Raw genomic sequence first — 19,495 nt, 5'->3', positions numbered from 1 at the left:
CGCCATACACTTCCACCAATTGACGATGAATTTCAATTGGTTTAGTCCCTTTTGCGTTCAAAAACCGAATAACTGCGCGAATCTCACACTTCGCGGTTTTAGTAATCGGGAGCTCCATTTCTAACGGCAACCGTGCCAAGACTGAGCATCCTAGCTACGTGCGCGCATGCTTGGTGGTATTGGGGGGAGTGGGGGAAGCAACGAATGCAACAGGGTTGCCAACAGCCGCACGAAAAATTACCCAGCGCTTTGGAGACCTTACTTTTGGAATTAGCTACATATATAGGATTTTTAAGAGTGGAATGGAGCAGGGAAACATGACAAAAAATCACCTAAAATAAAAAATGCATTGCACATACCTTTACGAAAGTGGCATTTGCCAACTAAAATGTAATAATTGCCCATTAAAATATGTAGGGCAAAGAGGCAGAAATTTTTGACCTCTCTTTTACCAGCAAATTGGACTTAAATTTGAGAAAGAAACTAGTGAAATGCTACATTTGGAGCATGGCTTTGTATGGGGCTGAAACTTGGACACTTAGGGCAGTAGACCAGAAACACCTGGTGTTGGAGAAGGATAGAGAAGATCAGGTGGACCAATTGTGTGAGAAATGAAGAAGTGTTATTTAGAGTCAGTGAGCAGAGGCATATCCTACACGAAATAAGAAAACGGAAGGCTAATTGGATCGGTCATATCTTATGCAGTAACTACCTTCTAAAATAAGTCATTGAAGGAAAGATAGAGGGGCGGATAGAAGTGACCAGAAGACGAGAAGACGTAAGAAGATGCTGGATGACCTTGGGGACAGAAGAGGATATCTCATTTGAAGGAGAAAGCTCTAGATCACATTAAGTGGAGGAACTGTTTTGGAAGAGACTGTAGACCTGCTGTCTTGACAGATTACTGATGAATGAATATACCCCACAGTGTTATGTGTCAGTAGATGAGTTTTTGATGATGTGGAAGGAGTCGTGAATGGTATACATTCCTTCAGAATGTGCTAGATTTGGTACAAAATCATTTGAACTGTGAAGCCAAATCTGGTTATGTATGTAATTTTATTATTTACAGTGGGCAGGTTACCATTCTTGATGAGTCCCTAAAAAATGAGCCACAAAAAAAGGTAAAACTATCCTTGTAGCAACCTGTGGAGGCACATAGGATTGAAAGATGTCGAGGCTCCCACATTTTCTACACAATCCATGCACAGATGGTGGTAAGACTGTCAACCTCACATGCCAGCCACCCTTTACCCCCAGAAAGATTCATGGTTCTCATTCCTGTTAAGAGGCTGAGTCGACCGCAGGGCCATAGTGTGGTTGGAAGAATTAGGCCAACTGAACAATCCAATGATCTCATCTGGAATTGAACTATGTCCATCCAACTTGCAATATGGTTCCTCAACCGACTATGCTACGATGTCCCCCCCCCAAATGAGCCACATGGCTCAAAAGTAGTTCTACAATTAATGGCTCCTCTACTGAATCAGGGATAATGTGAAATTATGGACAATTGGGTTTTCAGCCCAGATCCATTGCATAAGCTGTGCAGCAAACAGACTGATGCAATGGCTCCTCTACTGAATCAGGGATAATGTGAAATTATGGACAATTGGGTTTTCAGCCCAGATCCATTGCATAAGCTGTGCAGCAAACAGACTGATGCTATGGGAACCTTGTGTCAAAACAGGAACAGTGTCCCTGCTGAAGTAAGAGTGCAAAACTGAAAAAGGGAGAAAATGTTCCAGTCTACAAAGACAGACTAATGATAATGAAGTTAAAAGACAAAAAAGATATTTGTCTCATAAGTATTGCTCATGATGATAAAATGGTTCTAACTATGGTTTGAGGGCAAGACAAGGAGAATCCCAAAGTAGTCACTGATTATAATTTTAGGTTGGGAGGTGTGGACCTCAGTGATGCTTGCTTGACAAGATATTACAGCACAAGGGAAAGACAAAAAAAAAATACTATAAACTTTAATATACCGGCTATATAAATAAAAATAAATATATTAACTCTGATAACTGGTCTTTCAGAGACTTTTCATTTCATAATTTTATAATGAAACATGACTAAGATATCAAATTTAAAAAATGGAGCAACAATCATAAAATTGAATGCCACAGTTAACAAATTTTAACATCTGGGGAATTTTAATGCCCCACCGTGGGCGAGATAACAACACAGAATATATACACTTAACTGGTTAATAAGAACCTGACCCCTATACTAAGGTAGGTGAATCAACTCCACACCCTCACATCTAACAGATGCTGAACTGTGGAGCTTATATAGTTTGAATAAAGGTGTACTTATATCCGAAAAAGATGTGAAATTCTGCTTTCACTTGCACAATTTATATGAAAGAAAATTACTAGTTTCCAATTGCTTCTTCTATTTTATCAATTTTTTGCTAGTAATGGCCTACCTCAATCCTGCCGAAAGGACAGAAGAAAATTCCAGGTCACCGTAATCACTGTTCCACCTGTCATTTAAACCAATTCCTTCCTAAAGTCAACTAAGATGCATTTTCATTAAAACAGCCTACTATCAGCCTGCCACCAATATTTTAGTGTGTCAGAATGGGTAAAAGGTTAACCAAAGAAAAAAATAATTATATTCCTTAAAAGTAACTCATGTCACTGCAATCTAAATTTATTCAGGAAGGAAACTCACCAGCCAAAACTAAATCATTCAACCTTCCTGGAGTAGCAATTATTATCTCAACTCCCTCTGCAACAATATTCATTTGTTCCCTTCTGTTGCCTCCTCCATACACACATACACTGAAACAAATTAAATAAAATTCAATTAAATCTAGATGTAGTACTACACAAATAGCAAATGCCATATAACAAGTTTTATGTAGAACTGATAAAGAAGTCAAAAGATTCAAACATAAAAAGGGTGATCATTTAGGCCCTAATATAATTCAAGCCAAACCAAAATCAAAGTGGTTAAAAAAATTACTGTAAGTCTCTCTTATCAAGTTTAAGTGACAATAATCAAATAATTTACACATTGTTTGTTACAAGCAGATAGATGGACATTATGAAATTAATACCTGGATTAAAGCATTCTATTTTGAAAGGCTCCTAAAAGTGGCTCACTAAAATTAGTCCAACTCTTTGAGGAAAGACTGATAAAACATTATTCAGTGGCACTTCTAAAAATGGAAATGGGAAGGCATTTGGAAATAAGCCAGTCTCTTACTTCCAAAATGGAATAATATACACAGAAGAACTATAACAATAGCATGAATTTCAAATCCAAAAAGAAAGCTTGAAAAGTGACCAACCATTTCGACTTCATATTTTTGCATGCAGCCACCACAGAATTAAAAAGCAGTCCATCAATTTATAGACACAAATATTAGCACTGTCAATATTTTCACATTATATAATGGAAAAATCTTGCATTAAACAGGGCTTCCTGTAACTTTATGCACTAACCGCACTTGCATTTTTTTTTCTGAAGCTATTTACAGGAGGCAGTACATAAAAGTACCATTAAACCACTCTCATGGCCTCTCCCTTGTGTAATGGTGGAAAATCCACCTTCATGAATGTCAATACTGCATGTATGAACAGAGAACTTACTTGACCTTGGGATAGAAATTCTTAACACACACACACAGTGCCCTAGTATGTGCAAATCATCAACTAACTCAAAATGTTACATGGTCTCAGCAGGATACAGTGTTTCAGAACTGCATTTAACACAATTTGATGATTTTAAGGTTGATTCCCCTCCAAATTTTAAAAAATGAGAAATGTCCCTCACATGACATCACCTGAACTTGACTTCAGTCCAGTAAGCAAATGGAAGCAGACAGTCTTTTTGATTGTTCTATTGGCTGCTGCAAATTCTCAACCCTAATTATGACTACAAAATGAAAAGAAAATGCTTAAGCTTGAATACAAAGTTTAATTAAATGTCTCTGAAATTGGCAACTCATAAAGAGTGAAACAGAAAGACAGTATGGATTAACTTCTTTGACATTCTTTACAAGTCTGAAGAACAAAGAGAAATAAAATCAGCTGCTCTATGTGACAGAAGATCTGTGACAGGATGAAATGAACAATGTAGAGAATGAAGATTTTGAACCTGCACCCTTTTTGTGGTTTTTCCAGGAAAGATCAGCTGCCACACTGGTACACAGACCAATGGTCAATGCTAAAGCTAATCATGACATGTTTACAGACTGTGGCTGAAAACTTTCAAGTTTTCTTTTCAAAGCAAGACAAGGCATTACTATGCGCAGTGTCAGGCAACTCTGCTAACTTCAGAACTGATGCATGACATGCACACATCACATCAACTTTTAACTTCATATGTTACAGGCACAAAGAAAGTTGTGGGTGTGACAGTTTCTTGTACAGGACAACTCTTAATAATATGGTGACAGTGAGTATAAGAAGTTATATAAATAAGAGAAAATAATTCATTTCTTGATTTACGTAATACTAAAAATGTCAAGAATGTCGAACTGTTCTTATTACTTTCATATCTCCATGATAAAAATTATATTACCATATTCTCATTCATTTTTTTAAACTTGTTTCTGAACTGTAATACATATGACCCTCACCATACTGCAGCTTCGATTACAACTCTGAATGTATTGCATATATTTTATGTCACGTAAGTTCTGCGAAACATTTCTTGCGGTAGTGTGCCCATACAGAGGGTAAAGTCCATAGTCCATTATGAATGGGCTGTATGTTCCTGGTTTCACTCACCCTCAGATTATTTTGTTCAAACAGCAAAATTAATAACATCTTTTACCTGCTTGACCATAGATGGCCAGAAATCCCACAGAGCTGCTGGAGAAAACTATCATCCTGTACTAACTCTTTAGTAAGAAGTAAGTAGTGGTATAGTAACGAAGACCAAAAGAAAAAGTACATACAAAAATTCAAAAGTATTGAAACAGTTAAGAATGGCTAATCAAAAACTAGTTTATTTCACAAGCATGGAATTCCAGAAGGAACAATACACATCTGGATGAAAGAATAAGACAAATTACATCATTTGTAGATTCCACAGAAAATGGATGACATAGTTCTCATTTCATGCATCCTGCTGTGTACAATACATACAACTTATGTATTGGGCCGTCACAACACAACAATCAAAGAACTTCAGGGACAATGCCCAGATACAGTTCACTACATGTTACGGCCACTGGTGGCCATCCTCAGGTGAATACTAATGTTATATTTTAGCGTCCTGTTGCACTGATTTAAGTCCATGATTTATTTAAACCGTCTTGTAGTGCATACACTCATTTATCTCCTTCTCTCCCTCGCACTACATGTTTCGGCATAATAATGCCATCTTCAGGTGCTTACTTATCCACNNTATCGTAAATCATTTAAGACAATTATAATAAGAATATAAAATATAGGTTATTCAAAACCAATAAAAGTCTTATATAAAAAACAAAATTAAAACCTGAATGATGTTTTATAACATCAATCAGGTTTTAATTTTGTGACGGACCAATAAATAAGTTGCATGGATGATATAGGGCTGCAGAAGAAGACCAGCTTTGTGAAAACCCTCATGTAGTGGTTGCTACAAAAGTGTAGTGAAAGAATGCATATAGAAGGGATAATTTTGAAAGCTTCAAGTAGTTCAATTTTACAAACTACTTTGCACAAATGAGACACTTAGAAGCTTCTGAGGGCAACTTTGGAGGTGACAGGTTCAGCATAAGACATGACAAATAACAGTTCAGCAGGTGAACGTTTTCCTAACACCCCACACAAAGTACCTGAAACTGGTGAGTACACTGATGGACAATTATGATGAAACAACAGTGTATTACAAACAGCTCCCAAACAAATAATTAGAACTTAAAAAAACACCCAAAAAGCAAGTATGAAAATTAATGAAGGAGTAACCGTGTTGCTATGTTCCAATACCACAGGAAATCACAAATTGAAACCACTGTGCATTGTTAAAAGTGAAAGTCCTCAGTGATTCAAGCACTTCAAAATGAAATCTCTGCCTGTGATCTAAAAATACAGTTCACAGCTTGGATAGCATGCAATATTTTTGGCTCCTGGTTTGAAAGTGAATTTGTGTCAGTAAGATGCCATATGCATTCTGAAAACTTGAAGAAAAGCTTTGTTACTGCTAGATTGTCCAGATCATCCACCTGCTAGTGTCCTGAAATCGACAGAAAGAAAGAATGATCAGAGTTATATTTCTGCCAAAGAATATTACTGTAATGATTCAGCCAATGGATCAAGGCATCATCAAGCCTTCAAGTCTATTACTGCAATGAGCTACTTCCTGGAGATGTAAGCTCTGAATTTAAAATTATGGAATTTCTAAAGACATCAACACTAATGGATGCTGTATATGGTGGAAAGTTATACAAACTACGACTGCAAACTTCTGGGAAAAGTGTGTTCGAAAAGATGTCACTGAAGACTAGGCAAAATTAATTCCACTTCCAAAAGAAGATATGAAGGCTGTTTATAATGCACTTGGTAGTAATTTAGAAGCAGATGACCTATCATCTTGGACTGAGATAAATGTAGGAATTCCAGTGGCACAGCATCTTACTGAAGAGAGTATTCACAGCTTCTGTGAAATGTGTAAAAACAACTGATAAACTTGGAGAAGTGACTCAGAAAACAACTGTGATTTCTGTGGAGTGCTGGTACCAAGAGCAAGTGAAAGTGGTAGAAAATATTAATGCAGTGATGACATGGTTAAAACAATAGACAGATTATGCATACATTCATTCAAGACATATAACATCAAGCAATATATTCTTTAAATAAAAAGACAGTCACTGGTTCCAACAAATTACATTATGTGGATATTTTTGAAGGAGGCATAAATACAAGAAATTTATAGTGAAATGTGCGAGCAGCATTAGTGAAAAGCAAGTTTGAAATATACCTTAAATTCTTTTTTAAGTATTTTAGTCACATATAACAACAGGGATTCTAAAATTAGATGTCAATTCCACTTACAATGTGGGCACTAAGCTTTATATCGAGGATCTACTGCTCATGTGATTATAAGTTTGGAGATGGGCTTGAAGATTCTATATTTCAACCATTTTTGGAAGTTACACATACCATTCTCATAAAAATTTTATAAATAATTATATCGAGGTTTCAATGTATCACACACGTGTTACGTATATCAGACATGCATATCCACTGCCAAGTAGATGCCCAAGAGAAAATCAAAGGTGAAGGGAAACTGCAGTCTTAATAAACACCAATGCAGGCATATCATCAACCTAATTTGGACACTGTTGTAAAATATTCTTATTAACTTTACAGATCAAGTACCCAAGATTTAAATTTGTTAAAAATAAATCCAGTAGGTTTTCAGCTAGAAAGATCCACACCCTCAATAGTATTTGAACCTAGAAGAAAAAATCACCTCTTAAATGGAGTTCCAGTTGAGTTCTCATAGTTTAAATTCTGTCTCTGTATATTCTGCTTTCATAACTGAGAACATTTCAAAGCAACAAATTACTAACCATTTAATATTTTTGTAATTATACTTGTTCACCTCCTTTTCAATTTGCAAAGCCAATTCTCTTGTCGGAGCCATCACCAGAACATTTGCTCCACGACGTTCTGACCTAGGAACTGGTTGCATATCTATGTGGATGAGAGCTGGTAATAGGAATGCGAGGGTTTTTCCTGCACAACAAAGCATTAAATGAAACATAAGGAATGTATATCTGAAATACAATAATAACTGTTTATGTGTACAGTCAAACTTGATTACAGTGACCTCAGCTGAAGTGACACCTTGGCTGTAGCATCTAATATTGAGTGGTACTAATTGTGGCTGTGCGCGTTGTATTAATACAACGCACGCAGCCATAAGAGAAGGACACATCACAAGATGCAGTATCCACAAAATATAGGAAGAACGACTCCCATAGCATAAGACTGATATAATACGCGAGTTTGAAATATGATGTACAAGATGATAAATATATAAATTTTTTATTATAGTACATGACGAATATACAGGGTTTGTCTGAAAAGTAATGTCAGTGATTTTATTGTGAAGTGACTATACGTCGCAGCACGCTCAGACCGGTTGGGATCGGTGGAGGGGGAAGTCAGCTTATGAACGTGTGGTCGCTTAGTCGTCTCCGAACTTCCTGAGTGACGAAAGGCTTTTCCGTGAAACTCGTTTTTGTCTCCCGTGCAAGCCGCAATGCAGCGCTCCTTGGAACAAAGGATTGCCATCAAGTTTTGTGTGAAACTTGGCAAGTCTGCAGTGGAAACTTTTCCTATGATAAAGACGGCCTTCGGTGATGATTGTTTGTCGGAACGTCAGGTCTACCAGTGGCACAAGGCCTTTTTAGAAGGCCATGAAGAGGTCGGCGATGAAGCCCACGCTGGACGGCCATCAACAAGCACCACCAACGAAAATGTCACGCGTGTGAGAGAACTTTTGAACTCAGACCGTCATTTGAGTGTTCATTTAATGGCACAGACATTAAACATTCCAAAAAGTACTGTTCACGAGATTGTGATGAACAATTTGCAGATGTGAAAAGTGTGCACAAAGCTGGTGCCCAAAGTGTTAAAAGATGACCAAAAATTGCGCAGAGTTGAAATGTGCCAAGAACTTTTGGACTTGTGTGAAAGTGACCCTCACTTTTTAGACAATGTCATCACAGGTGACGAGATTTGGGTGTTTGAGTACGACCCTGAAACAAAAAGGCAAAGTGCCGAGTGGCACACCTTGGCATCCCCTCACCCCAAGAAGGCCAGAATGAGCAAGTCATGTTCATTGTGTTTTTGACATCAGGGGGCTCGTCCACCATGAGTTTGTACCACATGGTACAACCATCAACACCACATTCTACGTGGAAGTGCTAAAGAGACTCAAACAAAGGGTTTATCACATCTGGCCTGACATCGCGGACGACTGGAAACTTCACCATGACAATGCGCCAGCCCACACCGCCTTCCTCGTGACCCGCTTCCTGACCGATTCAAAGGTGCCAGCGGTTCCCCAGCCATCCTACAGTTCTGACATGGCTCCCCCAGACTTCTTTTTGTTTCCACACTTGAAAACTCCCATGAAAGGACATCATTTTGGGACAGTTGACGAAGTCAAAGAGGCTTGCACCAAGGCTCTAAAGGACATTCTGGAGGAGGCCTGCCATGACGCCTTCGATGCCTGGAAATCTCACTGGAAGCGATGTATCGAGGCAGAAGGAGCCTATTTTTAAGCCTTTTAATGTGTTGTACCGATCTAATCACTAAATGTTTTTAATTGACTCGCTGACATTACTTTTCGGACAAACCCCTGTATATTTTAAATCATTTTATAAACGACACACGATGGTGAGCAGTGCAATAGTTTAACATAAATAACACACATGAGGATGGCACAGTGATGCTGAAACATGTAGTGAAGTGACAAGTGAGATTGTGTGCACTAGAAGACGGTCAATACATACACATCATGGATGTTGGTAAATGTTATACTGTCTGTTATATGAAGGTCTTTCCACCAAATGTCGAGGTGCTACATGTACAGAGATGGAGGAAGAACAAACATGGTGACACTAATATGTCCACAAAGTAATATACATTATTAGATGCAAGCCTTAAAAATTACATATTTCAAACATTTTTGGATATTAAGTGTACTCATTATAATGAGCATTTCTAAGAATTTCACCAATTTGAATTATATCAGGGCTGCATGGTAATTCTGCAGGGAACATAAAACAGTGAATCATGTTTAATACTGTGGCATATCTGCTCAAAGCAAGAACTGTGGAGTCAGCGAAACAGCTGTTGCTAGGTAAAGCCTACACGCAACAATAGAGGAATTGACATATGTGACGCGTATAGCCATTGCTATGGAGCGAAAGGGTAAGCACATACGTGGTGACATTATGCAACAACAGAAGAGGTGTTGCAAGTGCCATTCTCTGTGGGTCCACTCCAAGAAAGAGACACACAGTGTGGTACAGATGAGGGTACAGTTATGGAGTGTTAACCAGTGCGAAACAGAAGCTGAAGAATATCCACTGTTTAGATTTGTTGGCCAAAACAAGTGGATAGCAACCCCATCCACTAGAACAGCGGTGCTGCCAAAGAATACAATATATATTACCTGTAGCAATTTTGTTCTTACTCTGTGAGATCAACATGCTGTCTGTGCTTGTCATCCACAGACAATTTTTGAACTGACAAACTTCAGCAAAATTTGGTATGAAGTCATGCCAGACTTCACCCCAACCTTGTACACTTTAATTTTTTACAATCAGTAAAAATAGCATGTTGGACACGTGAACTTGTGAGGTGGGAGCAATACCAGTGACAACATGAGGCCTTGATGACATACAGTAATAGGTCACTGTAAAATATGCAATGTTTATTAAGGTAATTATTTTGTAGAATGCAAAATAACATAGTAGCCATGCAAAAATATTCTTCAGCGTTTGGTTTAGTGGTGACAACTAAGGACCCACAGAAGCTAGGCATGTGAAATTTGGTATGCAGGTTGATCATAGTACATCTACATATTCTGCATTCACTGCTATTTGTAAATCAAGAACTAACATGGAAATGATGTGAAGCTTTGAGGTTAAATGACAAATTTAATGCAGACAAAATCTGTAAATTAGCAAGAAGTGAGATGTGAGAAGATCCCGATACACAGGTGCTCCACACTAGTCACTTCTACCACCAGAAAATCATATCAACGTCACAAAGTTTAAAGAGGTTTATCGCAAAATACTTCATTTACATTTTAGTACAATTTTAATTTTTACATTTTAATCTTTAGTCTCTAATTATTTAAATTTTACTATCTGAGTATGTAAAATTTTAACTGAAAGACTCAATTTATGCATTTAAAAACACTCAAGTGCACAATAAGGATCCCTATTGAAGAATTAGATGCAATTCAACAACTGAGTTGAGTTGAGTTGAGTTGAGTAACCAACACAATTTTAAATGTTATACTATACAAAATTGTAAGATACTTGAAGTCACCTCTTCCTCTGAGAAGCAAAAATTAACTCCACATTAGTCACTTTCACTGACAATCCCTTCCATGAATAAAATTCAATGAGACTGCATATGGCTAATTCACACCAAACCAGACAATATGGAAAAATCTGCCTCTCTGCTTAAGATCAAGGCTTAAAGCAATGTTCAACACAGCATTACACTCAGAAATTAAGAATTCTTTGTTGTTACAGCAATTACATATGACTGACAAGTTTGTGGGTGGTTCAAGGTCATATGCCCAACACACTGTGCATAGGTATTCATTAGTGTTGCATGTGTTGCCTTGTATAAATACTTAGCATTTCTATGTGAGAAATGAAGATCACAATAGGGTTGTGACTTTTTTCATTTTGTATATCACTAGTGCATGAAAAAACTGCAAAGAAACTTCAAATACCAGTGTGGGTATCCATTATACAAAGCAAATAACATATAACCTAACACAATTCATAAGACAGTAATAAAGTACCTTAATAAGCATCTTACCTGTGCCAGTTTGTGCAATCCCAATAAGGTCATGACCTTTTAATAAAACTGGCCAAGCCTGACATTGTATGGGTGATGGAACTTCAAAGTTCTGCTTATAAATTTCCTCTAAAATTTCTGGGTAATGTGCAAAGCATTGCTCAAATGTCTGCACAGGATTAGGTATTCCACTTTCAACTTCATCAAACACATAGCTCACAACAATATTATTATTTGCCTTCCTGTACCAACAAACAAAAAACATCATAAAAATCACTGAAAATGTTCTAATACACCAGTAACCTACTAATTATATGTTCCATCAGCATGCACTTTGGATGAAGTAGTTCTATTCCAGTCCTATATAGAGAAGGGGGAGGGGGGAACATGCAGCAATTTAAAAATTGCATCTTCAGTCTATATATACACAAGTGCAGTGATGAAAACATTTTATAACAGCTGTTTTCAAATCCTTTTTTTGATGCCTACTGTAACAGTTTAAAATTTGTCTGGACCCCCCTGACATGAAAGACAGAAAGAAAGAAAGAAAGAAAGAAAGAGAGGAAAAAAGAAAGAAACATAACATAAATGAATGATGATTACCCTTATATATGTCACCTGTACAATATTTGGAGTTGATTCAAAACACAAACAGCAACCAATGGGAATGCTGGAAATGGGTACTTAGATACCAAGATGCTCTGGTATCCTTAGGGGTCCCAGTACCATAATTTGAGAAATGCTGCTCTGTAACATCACTGCAGATGGTATAAATTCATCAAATGCTCTATCTACAGTAGTCTTTCTGAAACTTGTTAACTCTTTGGATATGTGAAACATATCAGTATCTGTTTAATTCTACTAGTGCCTTGCAGTCTATTTATAGGTCACCATTGGCCTGCACTCTGTGCCACAGGCCTACTAGTAGGCCAGTTTTTATGTGCTTGTATTTCCTGTCCTATCCAACAGAATGGAACAGAAATCGCTACAATGTGAAGCGTGGATCTTGTCCTCACCAACTTATATCAATATATCTTGCCCTTGTTCCATACTAAATTTTTATTTGAATTTTATTTAAAGTAATCTTGGATGTACTGCACACTCTGCTTCATATTATGTAGTGCAGTCTTGCTAAATAACTCAATGGAGCTCAGCCCTTCTTGAAAAACAGCCAGTCACTCAGACACTAAAGAATATCCCAATATTGTAGGGAACCCTGAAGTTTCATAATAACTGTATAAGCCAAACCATTTATTTTTTGTCTCAGCTTTATTTATTTCAGTTTTCCTCTGTAAATGGAAAATGCCAAACAGTAGTGTGATACAGAACTATTTATCAAAAGGTTATCACATTTTCACAGACACTTTCTTTAGAACTATACCTCCTGCCAGGGTTATGAAAGGGACCTTTCGTAAAAACAGAAAATTCATGCCAGTTTTAGTTTCTGTAACAAACAGCAACTCTCCACACTGTAAATCAATTTACCGGAATCTCTGGACTTCTTCTGGTAACATATTCGCAACTTCTGGATCCTCAATATAAAAGTCTTTATGTAATGGAGGACACTTACTCCATCGTTCTTTCTGGGCTTCCTCCTGTAACATTATGAGAATCAATTATACCACTGATAAAAAGCAGTGTAATAACTACATATCTTTCATTTCAAAACTCTGAAAACTAAAATTAACATACAAATCCAGCACTACACAACAGTTCTAAAGAGATAATTACTTTGATTTGTTTCATTCTGGTCCGTCACATTAACAATTACAAAGCATAAATCACTCCGTCCAATGTGACCTGTAAGTCTTTTACTACATAAGGGTGTTAAGTTTTTATGTAGTAAAAGACTTACAGGTCACATTGGACGGACTGATTTATACTTTGTAGATAATTACTTATATATATATACATATACACACAATCTGAACAATCTTAAAAAACAGACAGTTTTGTCAAGTGCATTACACAGTAATTAGCTTTCATCCTCTTTATTTACTTTACCACATGTTTGTCAATAAGTACACAGGGTGTATTTTGAGGACTGCAAAAATTCAAGGGTAATTTTGAAAAAAACATCTGATTATTATGGGTCCAAAAAAAATAAGGAATCATGGCAGCTTGAAAACAAAATAAAAATGTGCAAAAAATAATGGTTTCATTTAAATATTTGTATATCTTATAACCTTTCAGCATTATATTCAACAAACCTTTAAATAATTATTTACATCAACTCAAACCACAACATTTTCCTTTCCTCATCTAATGACATTATTTTCTACTTACGAAGATTCTGCTAGCCTTAGCCCAGTCTATCTGTGGCTTCTGTGGTTCAGGCTCAACAACTGCAGTCTCAGTTCCTCCAGTACCACTGCAACTGCTTCCATCACTTTTTGAGCTGAAGTTGTTCAAAAAATCTTCAATCAAATGTTTTGCCTTAGCTACTGAATCTACAGATCCAGAGAGAATAACTGAAGTCGTCTGGCCAAAATCTTCATCACATGGTTTACCAACCTGAAACATCATTCTACTGTATATGGAAAATGGAACTTACTATGCAATAAGCAATTTTTACTTTGTAACTAAGAAAATTTCAACAATTTACTGGACAAGAAAACTGCAAGTTTAATATTACTAGAAATATATATAACTGATACAAATGCAATGTGTGTCTACCACTGAGTTATATTATGCATAGCACCATATTTCATGGGGGGTATTACAATACCTTATCGTGCAGGAACTTATTTATAGAATTAGAAATCTTACCTCTGGTATCTCAGCACATCCTATCTCTTATGCTCTTTGTGATAAAAACAGAAACAAACTCATAATAAATTCAGAGATTCATAGAATAAGTACCAGACAGCAAAAAAATCTCCATCACCCTCTTGTAAATTTGAGTAAATACCAAAAGGGAGTTTACTGTTTAGGAACAAAGGTCTATAATAATCTACCACAACAAGACTACAATAATGAAACATAAATATATTCTACTTGACATTCAGCATATAACAGAAAAAGATCATTAATTAATATTGAAGTTAAAATATTCTTCCAATGAGTAAAATGAATTTAAGCGCAGAAATCTTTTTAAAGCAAATTGTTTCTCATTATGAGCTAAGTTCTTTTATGCTAGAAGGAAGATTATTAAAAACTTTGATTCCAAAATATTATGTTACTTTTTGAAATACTGTTAAATTACATATTGGATAATGGAACTGTTATTGTGTCTTGTATTAATGCTATGAATCTCACGGTTAGATTTAAATTGTTCTCTGTTTTTAGCCATAAACAGTCGGAGAGAAAATATGTACTGTGATTGGAAGGACAACATTTTCAGTTTCTTAAACAATTACCTGCAAGAGTCTCTACTTCTGGAGTTAGTAATAATTTTAATTACCCTTTTCTGTAGCCTAAAAATATGAATACTATGGGGAGAATTGCCCCAGAAAATTATACCATACATCATAACAATGAAACTATGAGAAATAAATCATTCTTATGGTTTCCTGTGACATATAAGGTTAATAGCCCTGATTGCATAACAGCCCAAACCTAATTTAGACATAAGCCAGGCGATATGTCCTTTCCATGTCAACATATTGTTGATAACTAATCCAAGAAATTTGGTATTAGAAGATTTAGCAATCTGACTGTTACCATTGTCAATATGCATATCCAATGGATACCTACTCTTGGTCCAAAATTGTATAAAATATGTCCTATAAAAATTTAGTGTCCATAAATTAGCTTTAAACCAATCATTTGTTTTTAAATGTTTGAATAACATTGTTTTCATAATATAAAGGGCTAGAATTCGTGATAATTATAGTGTCATCTGCAAAAGAATAGGTTTGGAATGACTAATTACAATGTTTGGCAAGTCATTTATATACTCGTACAAAGTGTCCCAGGTGTTTGGTGCCATACTTCAGGAGTGTACTCAGGGTTCCCTATAGAACAACTTTGAAATAGGAACCCATGTCCGCAAATGTAAAACAGCAGCGTTAGGGCGGCATTTAATATCATTTTGTTTATACTTGGCGCCTCAATGTCGAAGAGCATGCACTGACATATTACCCCCTCCAAGCTCTTAAGATTCACCTGCTACAGTAGATGTTGGAATTGGCGTTGTCCATTTTCAATGCATGCGTTACATCTACAAAAGAAACTTTGGCGCACCCTTTCAAATATTCCAGGTGTCTCACGGATCAGGTCACATGCAACAAGTATTCTGGCCAACAGCTCAAATCATTATCTACAGGCGTGTCATAGATCAGGCGTTTCACATGGCCCCAGACGAAATAGTCCAGAAATGTCAAGTCTGGGGATCAGGGTGGCCAAGGCACTGGGCCTCCTCTTCCTATTCAATGACCATGAAAAGCAGCATCCAGGTAGTCTCATGATACAATGCTGAAGTGTGCCAGTGCTCTGTCATGCTGTATCCACATTTGCCTCCACACAATCAGCAAAGTTGGAAGGATACATTCCAGGAACACCTTGTCAAAGGGGCCATTGAGTTGCAATGGTAGGATGAAAGGCCCAATCAGGTGACCGCCAACGATGTCCGCCCAGACATTGACAGAAAATTGTGCTTGGTGGTAACCAACTACAGTAACACTGGGATTTTCGTCAGCCCAAACATGGCTGTTTCGACAGTTGAACCAGCCATCCCTTGTAAACTGCGCTTCATCTGTGAATAATGCGTGATTCAGGAAGTTGGGCTGATGGAAACACTGGTTCAGTATCCACTGACAAAATTGAACTCATGGTATGAAGTCAGCTGGACCTATGTCGTGTACTCACGTTGGATGATACTGATAAAGTTGTTGGTCATGCAGGATCATCCAAACACTTGATTCTGATGTCCCCACAATCTAGGCTATGGCACGAGTGCTGGTGGATGGCTGTTCCTCTATGCAATGCAGTTCAACGTTGAGGCGCCAAGTTTAAACGAAATGATTTTAAATGCCACCCGAGCACTGCTATTTTACATTTGCAGACATGGGTTCCTATTTCAAAGTTATTCTATAGGGAACCCTTAGTACGCTCCTGAAGTATGGCACCAAACTCCTGGGACATCCTGTATAAAAGAAATAATAAAGGTCCAGTATCTATCTCTGGAGAACACCATTATTAACTTTGTCCCATGTGGAATGAATATGCCAATTACTGATTACAACCCTTTGGTACCTCTCTTTGAGATAGGATTTTATCAATGCATTGGCCTTACAAACTACTTTATAAAATTCTAGTTTATATAGTAAAATGTCACGATTGACACATTCAAAAGCTTTAATGATCACATACCTGAATGTGTGCACCACTTTCATTTTGCAGCTCTCGAATTTTGGTTCCACCTTTTCCAATTATCTTCCCAACATCGCACGCCTTTATTAAAACTTCAGTTCTATCACATCCCATTCCACAGTCATTACGTCCACCAGAGTTATATTCTCGATCATTACGACCACCAGAGGAATATTCTTGACAATTCCTACCATCTCGATTTTGCCCTCTGTTGTGCTCAAACCTTCCACCTCGAATGCCTTGCCCACTTTCCCTTACTTCAGATTTATAATTATTTGTATAGCTATTCCTTCCACCATGCCGGTTTCTATAATCACGTCCTGTAGCCCCACTTCTCCCGTTACCTCCACGAGCAAAAGTTTTGGAATATATTGGAGTGTATTCTGTCCGGCTTTCACCATCCGAGTTCCATCCATCGTTCATGCTGCCTGAAATGTAAGCACACACGAAACTGCATGCAAATCTTACAAAATTACAAATGTCTCAGATATAACGCAAACGCTTCTTCAAAATCTCTACAAACAGCTTTCTTTTTATTAAATTTGCCTCATGAGAATAAACACTGTTAATTGCCACTTGAATGTTAAGATATCTGTCGCTGTTACATACTGCTATTCATCAGTTTTATGGTCCTGTTGTCTGCTGATTTTTAGATATAACATACAATATAATAAAAACTGCCCTCTAATGTTCTTAGTGTGGATAAATCAAGCGAAAGGAATGATCTCAAACCAATCAAACATTCAACTGATTCAACGACCTACCTACTTCCACCGACTACCTAACCAACCGAACAATACCTAACGACGCCTGACCGCTTCTCACATATCAACCATACCAATGATCGCCAATGATCGAAAGACAACAACAATGGTGACGATGACAGGGTGTCAGCAACACAAGGGCTGAAACCCTTGACGACGAAATTAAAAATAAACAGTGGCCGGCATTACATACCAAAGTCGACAAAAAGAAAGTATCGAAGTATCGAACTACGCACAGTTATTTGGTTATTTGGGTGTGAATCGCAGAGGTCACAGATTTCGTTTGAAAGATGGTAGGCCTTGAATGAGCAGTCGAGACCTGAGATTATTCTTGTTAAAATAACCAAATAACTTTTTAATTATCCAACCATGTTGTGTTTGAACTTGAATTTGTTTACGTTCCGTAAAACCAAGTACAGGTTGACCCCATAGGATATGGAGATATGGAGCACGTCAATTACAAATACATGTCTGTATCGAACTGTACAATATCGAGTTTTCTCGACTACACATCTTACACCACTAATTGGAATTATATACGTATACTTGGTTCCAGTAATTCCCAAACAAATCTCACATTTAGATTTTGCTACTCTTCAATTTGATCCATCCCAATTTCACTCCATGTTCTCCATATATCACGATTATCACGATCGATCAAGATCTGTAGATCGGTGTTCATGGTTGGTGTGATCGGGTATGATAAGCGATCGGCAGCGATAAGGTAGGGTCGGTAGGGTCGGTAGGTTAGAGCTGTTAGAGGGGTTAGAGCGGTTAGAGCATCTTGGACCGTTTCACGTTGTGGTGTGTAATTTTTTTTTGTAGATTGATTTTCGAGCTGTTATTGTTTATATTTTTTTACCCGTGACATAATAATGGATGTAGACTTAATGAGACCCGGAAGAGGGAGACCGTCTCATAGTACTGTGTTGTGGTTTGAGTTTTTGTTGGATCCTAGCCTACTGGAAAACCATTTACAGAAAGAAACACCAGGTAATGCCACTTAAATTTATCCGTAACGATGGTGGTATAAGGTAGAGTTTTTAACAATCATCAGTGCTACACTGTGTTTAGTTGAGCTTCTCCTTGTACTTGTCTGTATGCTATTATGTACGAATGGCGGCTTTCATAAACGAGAATACTGGATTAAGAGTTGATGCTAAATTATAACCAACATGTACTAACCAATTATGTGTTCTTTTTGTGTAATTTTAAAGTACATGCTTTTCCTTGTCATTCATACTTGTAGAAATCTTAAACGCTTAATCTGCAGTGACAAGACTAGCCAGTGCACTATACATCTATTACCCCTGTATTACATAGGCTATTAAATATCATCATCATCAGTAATCTGTCAGACGACAGGTCCACAGTCTCTTCCAAAACGATTCCTCCACTTAATGCGATCAAGAGCTTTCTCCTTCAAATGACAGTATCCTCGTCGTCTTGTCACTTATATCCGCCCCTCTATCTTTCCTTCAATAACTTCTTTTAGAAGGCAGTTACCGCGTAAGATATCACCAGTCCAATTGGCCTTCCTTTTTTTATTTCGTGTAGGATATTCCTCTGCTCACTGACTCTTATTAACACTTCTTCATTTCTCACATAATCGGTCCAACTGATGTTCTCCATCCTTCTCCAACACCACATTTCGAAACTTTCCAGATGTTTCCGATCTACTGCCCTAAGTGTCCAAGTTTCAGCCCCATACAGAGCTATGCTCCAAATGTAGCATTTCACTAGTTTCTTCCTCAAATTTAAGTGCAATTTGCTGGTAAAAAGATTCTTCTTCTTGCTAAATGCAGCTTTTGCCATGGCAATCCTGGATTTAATTTCACTAGTACACCTTCCATCATCTGTTAACAAGCTACCCAAATATTTAAAACATTTCACATTCTCCAGTTGTTTTTGGTC

The 19,495-nt window shown here is 37.2% G+C and overlaps 2 protein-coding genes across 4 annotated transcripts in view; one reads left to right on the top strand and one right to left on the bottom strand.

The window, feature by feature from the left end:
• LOC111872996 (probable ATP-dependent RNA helicase DDX43) overlaps window positions 1–18,033 on the bottom strand; it is a 49,061-nt gene extending 31,028 nt beyond the window's left edge. Inside the window, exons 1-7 of the mRNA XM_023867343.2 lie at window positions 17,582–18,033; window positions 16,818–17,245; window positions 13,791–14,018; window positions 12,990–13,099; window positions 11,526–11,746; window positions 7,520–7,685; window positions 2,680–2,789 (exon numbers count right to left, since the gene is read on the bottom strand). Of these exons, the coding sequence (XP_023723111.1) occupies window positions 2,680–2,789; window positions 7,520–7,685; window positions 11,526–11,746; window positions 12,990–13,099; window positions 13,791–14,018; window positions 16,818–17,240 (1,258 nt within the window). The 5' untranslated portion in view covers window positions 17,241–17,245; window positions 17,582–18,033. The remainder of the gene's footprint in view (window positions 1–2,679; window positions 2,790–7,519; window positions 7,686–11,525; window positions 11,747–12,989; window positions 13,100–13,790; window positions 14,019–16,817; window positions 17,246–17,581) is intronic.
• A 126-nt stretch (window positions 18,034–18,159) lies between these two features.
• LOC111872997 (integrator complex subunit 8-like) overlaps window positions 18,160–19,495 on the top strand; it is a 10,906-nt gene continuing 9,570 nt past the window's right edge. For all 3 annotated transcript variants that reach the window (XM_023867345.2, XM_023867346.2, XM_033754918.1), the window contains exon 1: window positions 18,160–18,574. In XM_023867345.2, the coding sequence (XP_023723113.1) occupies window positions 18,457–18,574 (118 nt within the window). In that variant the 5' untranslated portion in view covers window positions 18,160–18,456. The remainder of the gene's footprint in view (window positions 18,575–19,495) is intronic.

Source organism: Cryptotermes secundus, unplaced genomic scaffold (genome assembly GCF_002891405.2).
Source record: "Cryptotermes secundus unplaced genomic scaffold, Csec_1.0 scaffold1678, whole genome shotgun sequence".
Classification (NCBI taxonomy): domain Eukaryota; kingdom Metazoa; phylum Arthropoda; class Insecta; order Blattodea; family Kalotermitidae; genus Cryptotermes; species Cryptotermes secundus.
Note: the sequence above shows the minus strand (reverse complement) of the source record. Positions and strands in the feature narration are given on the sequence as shown.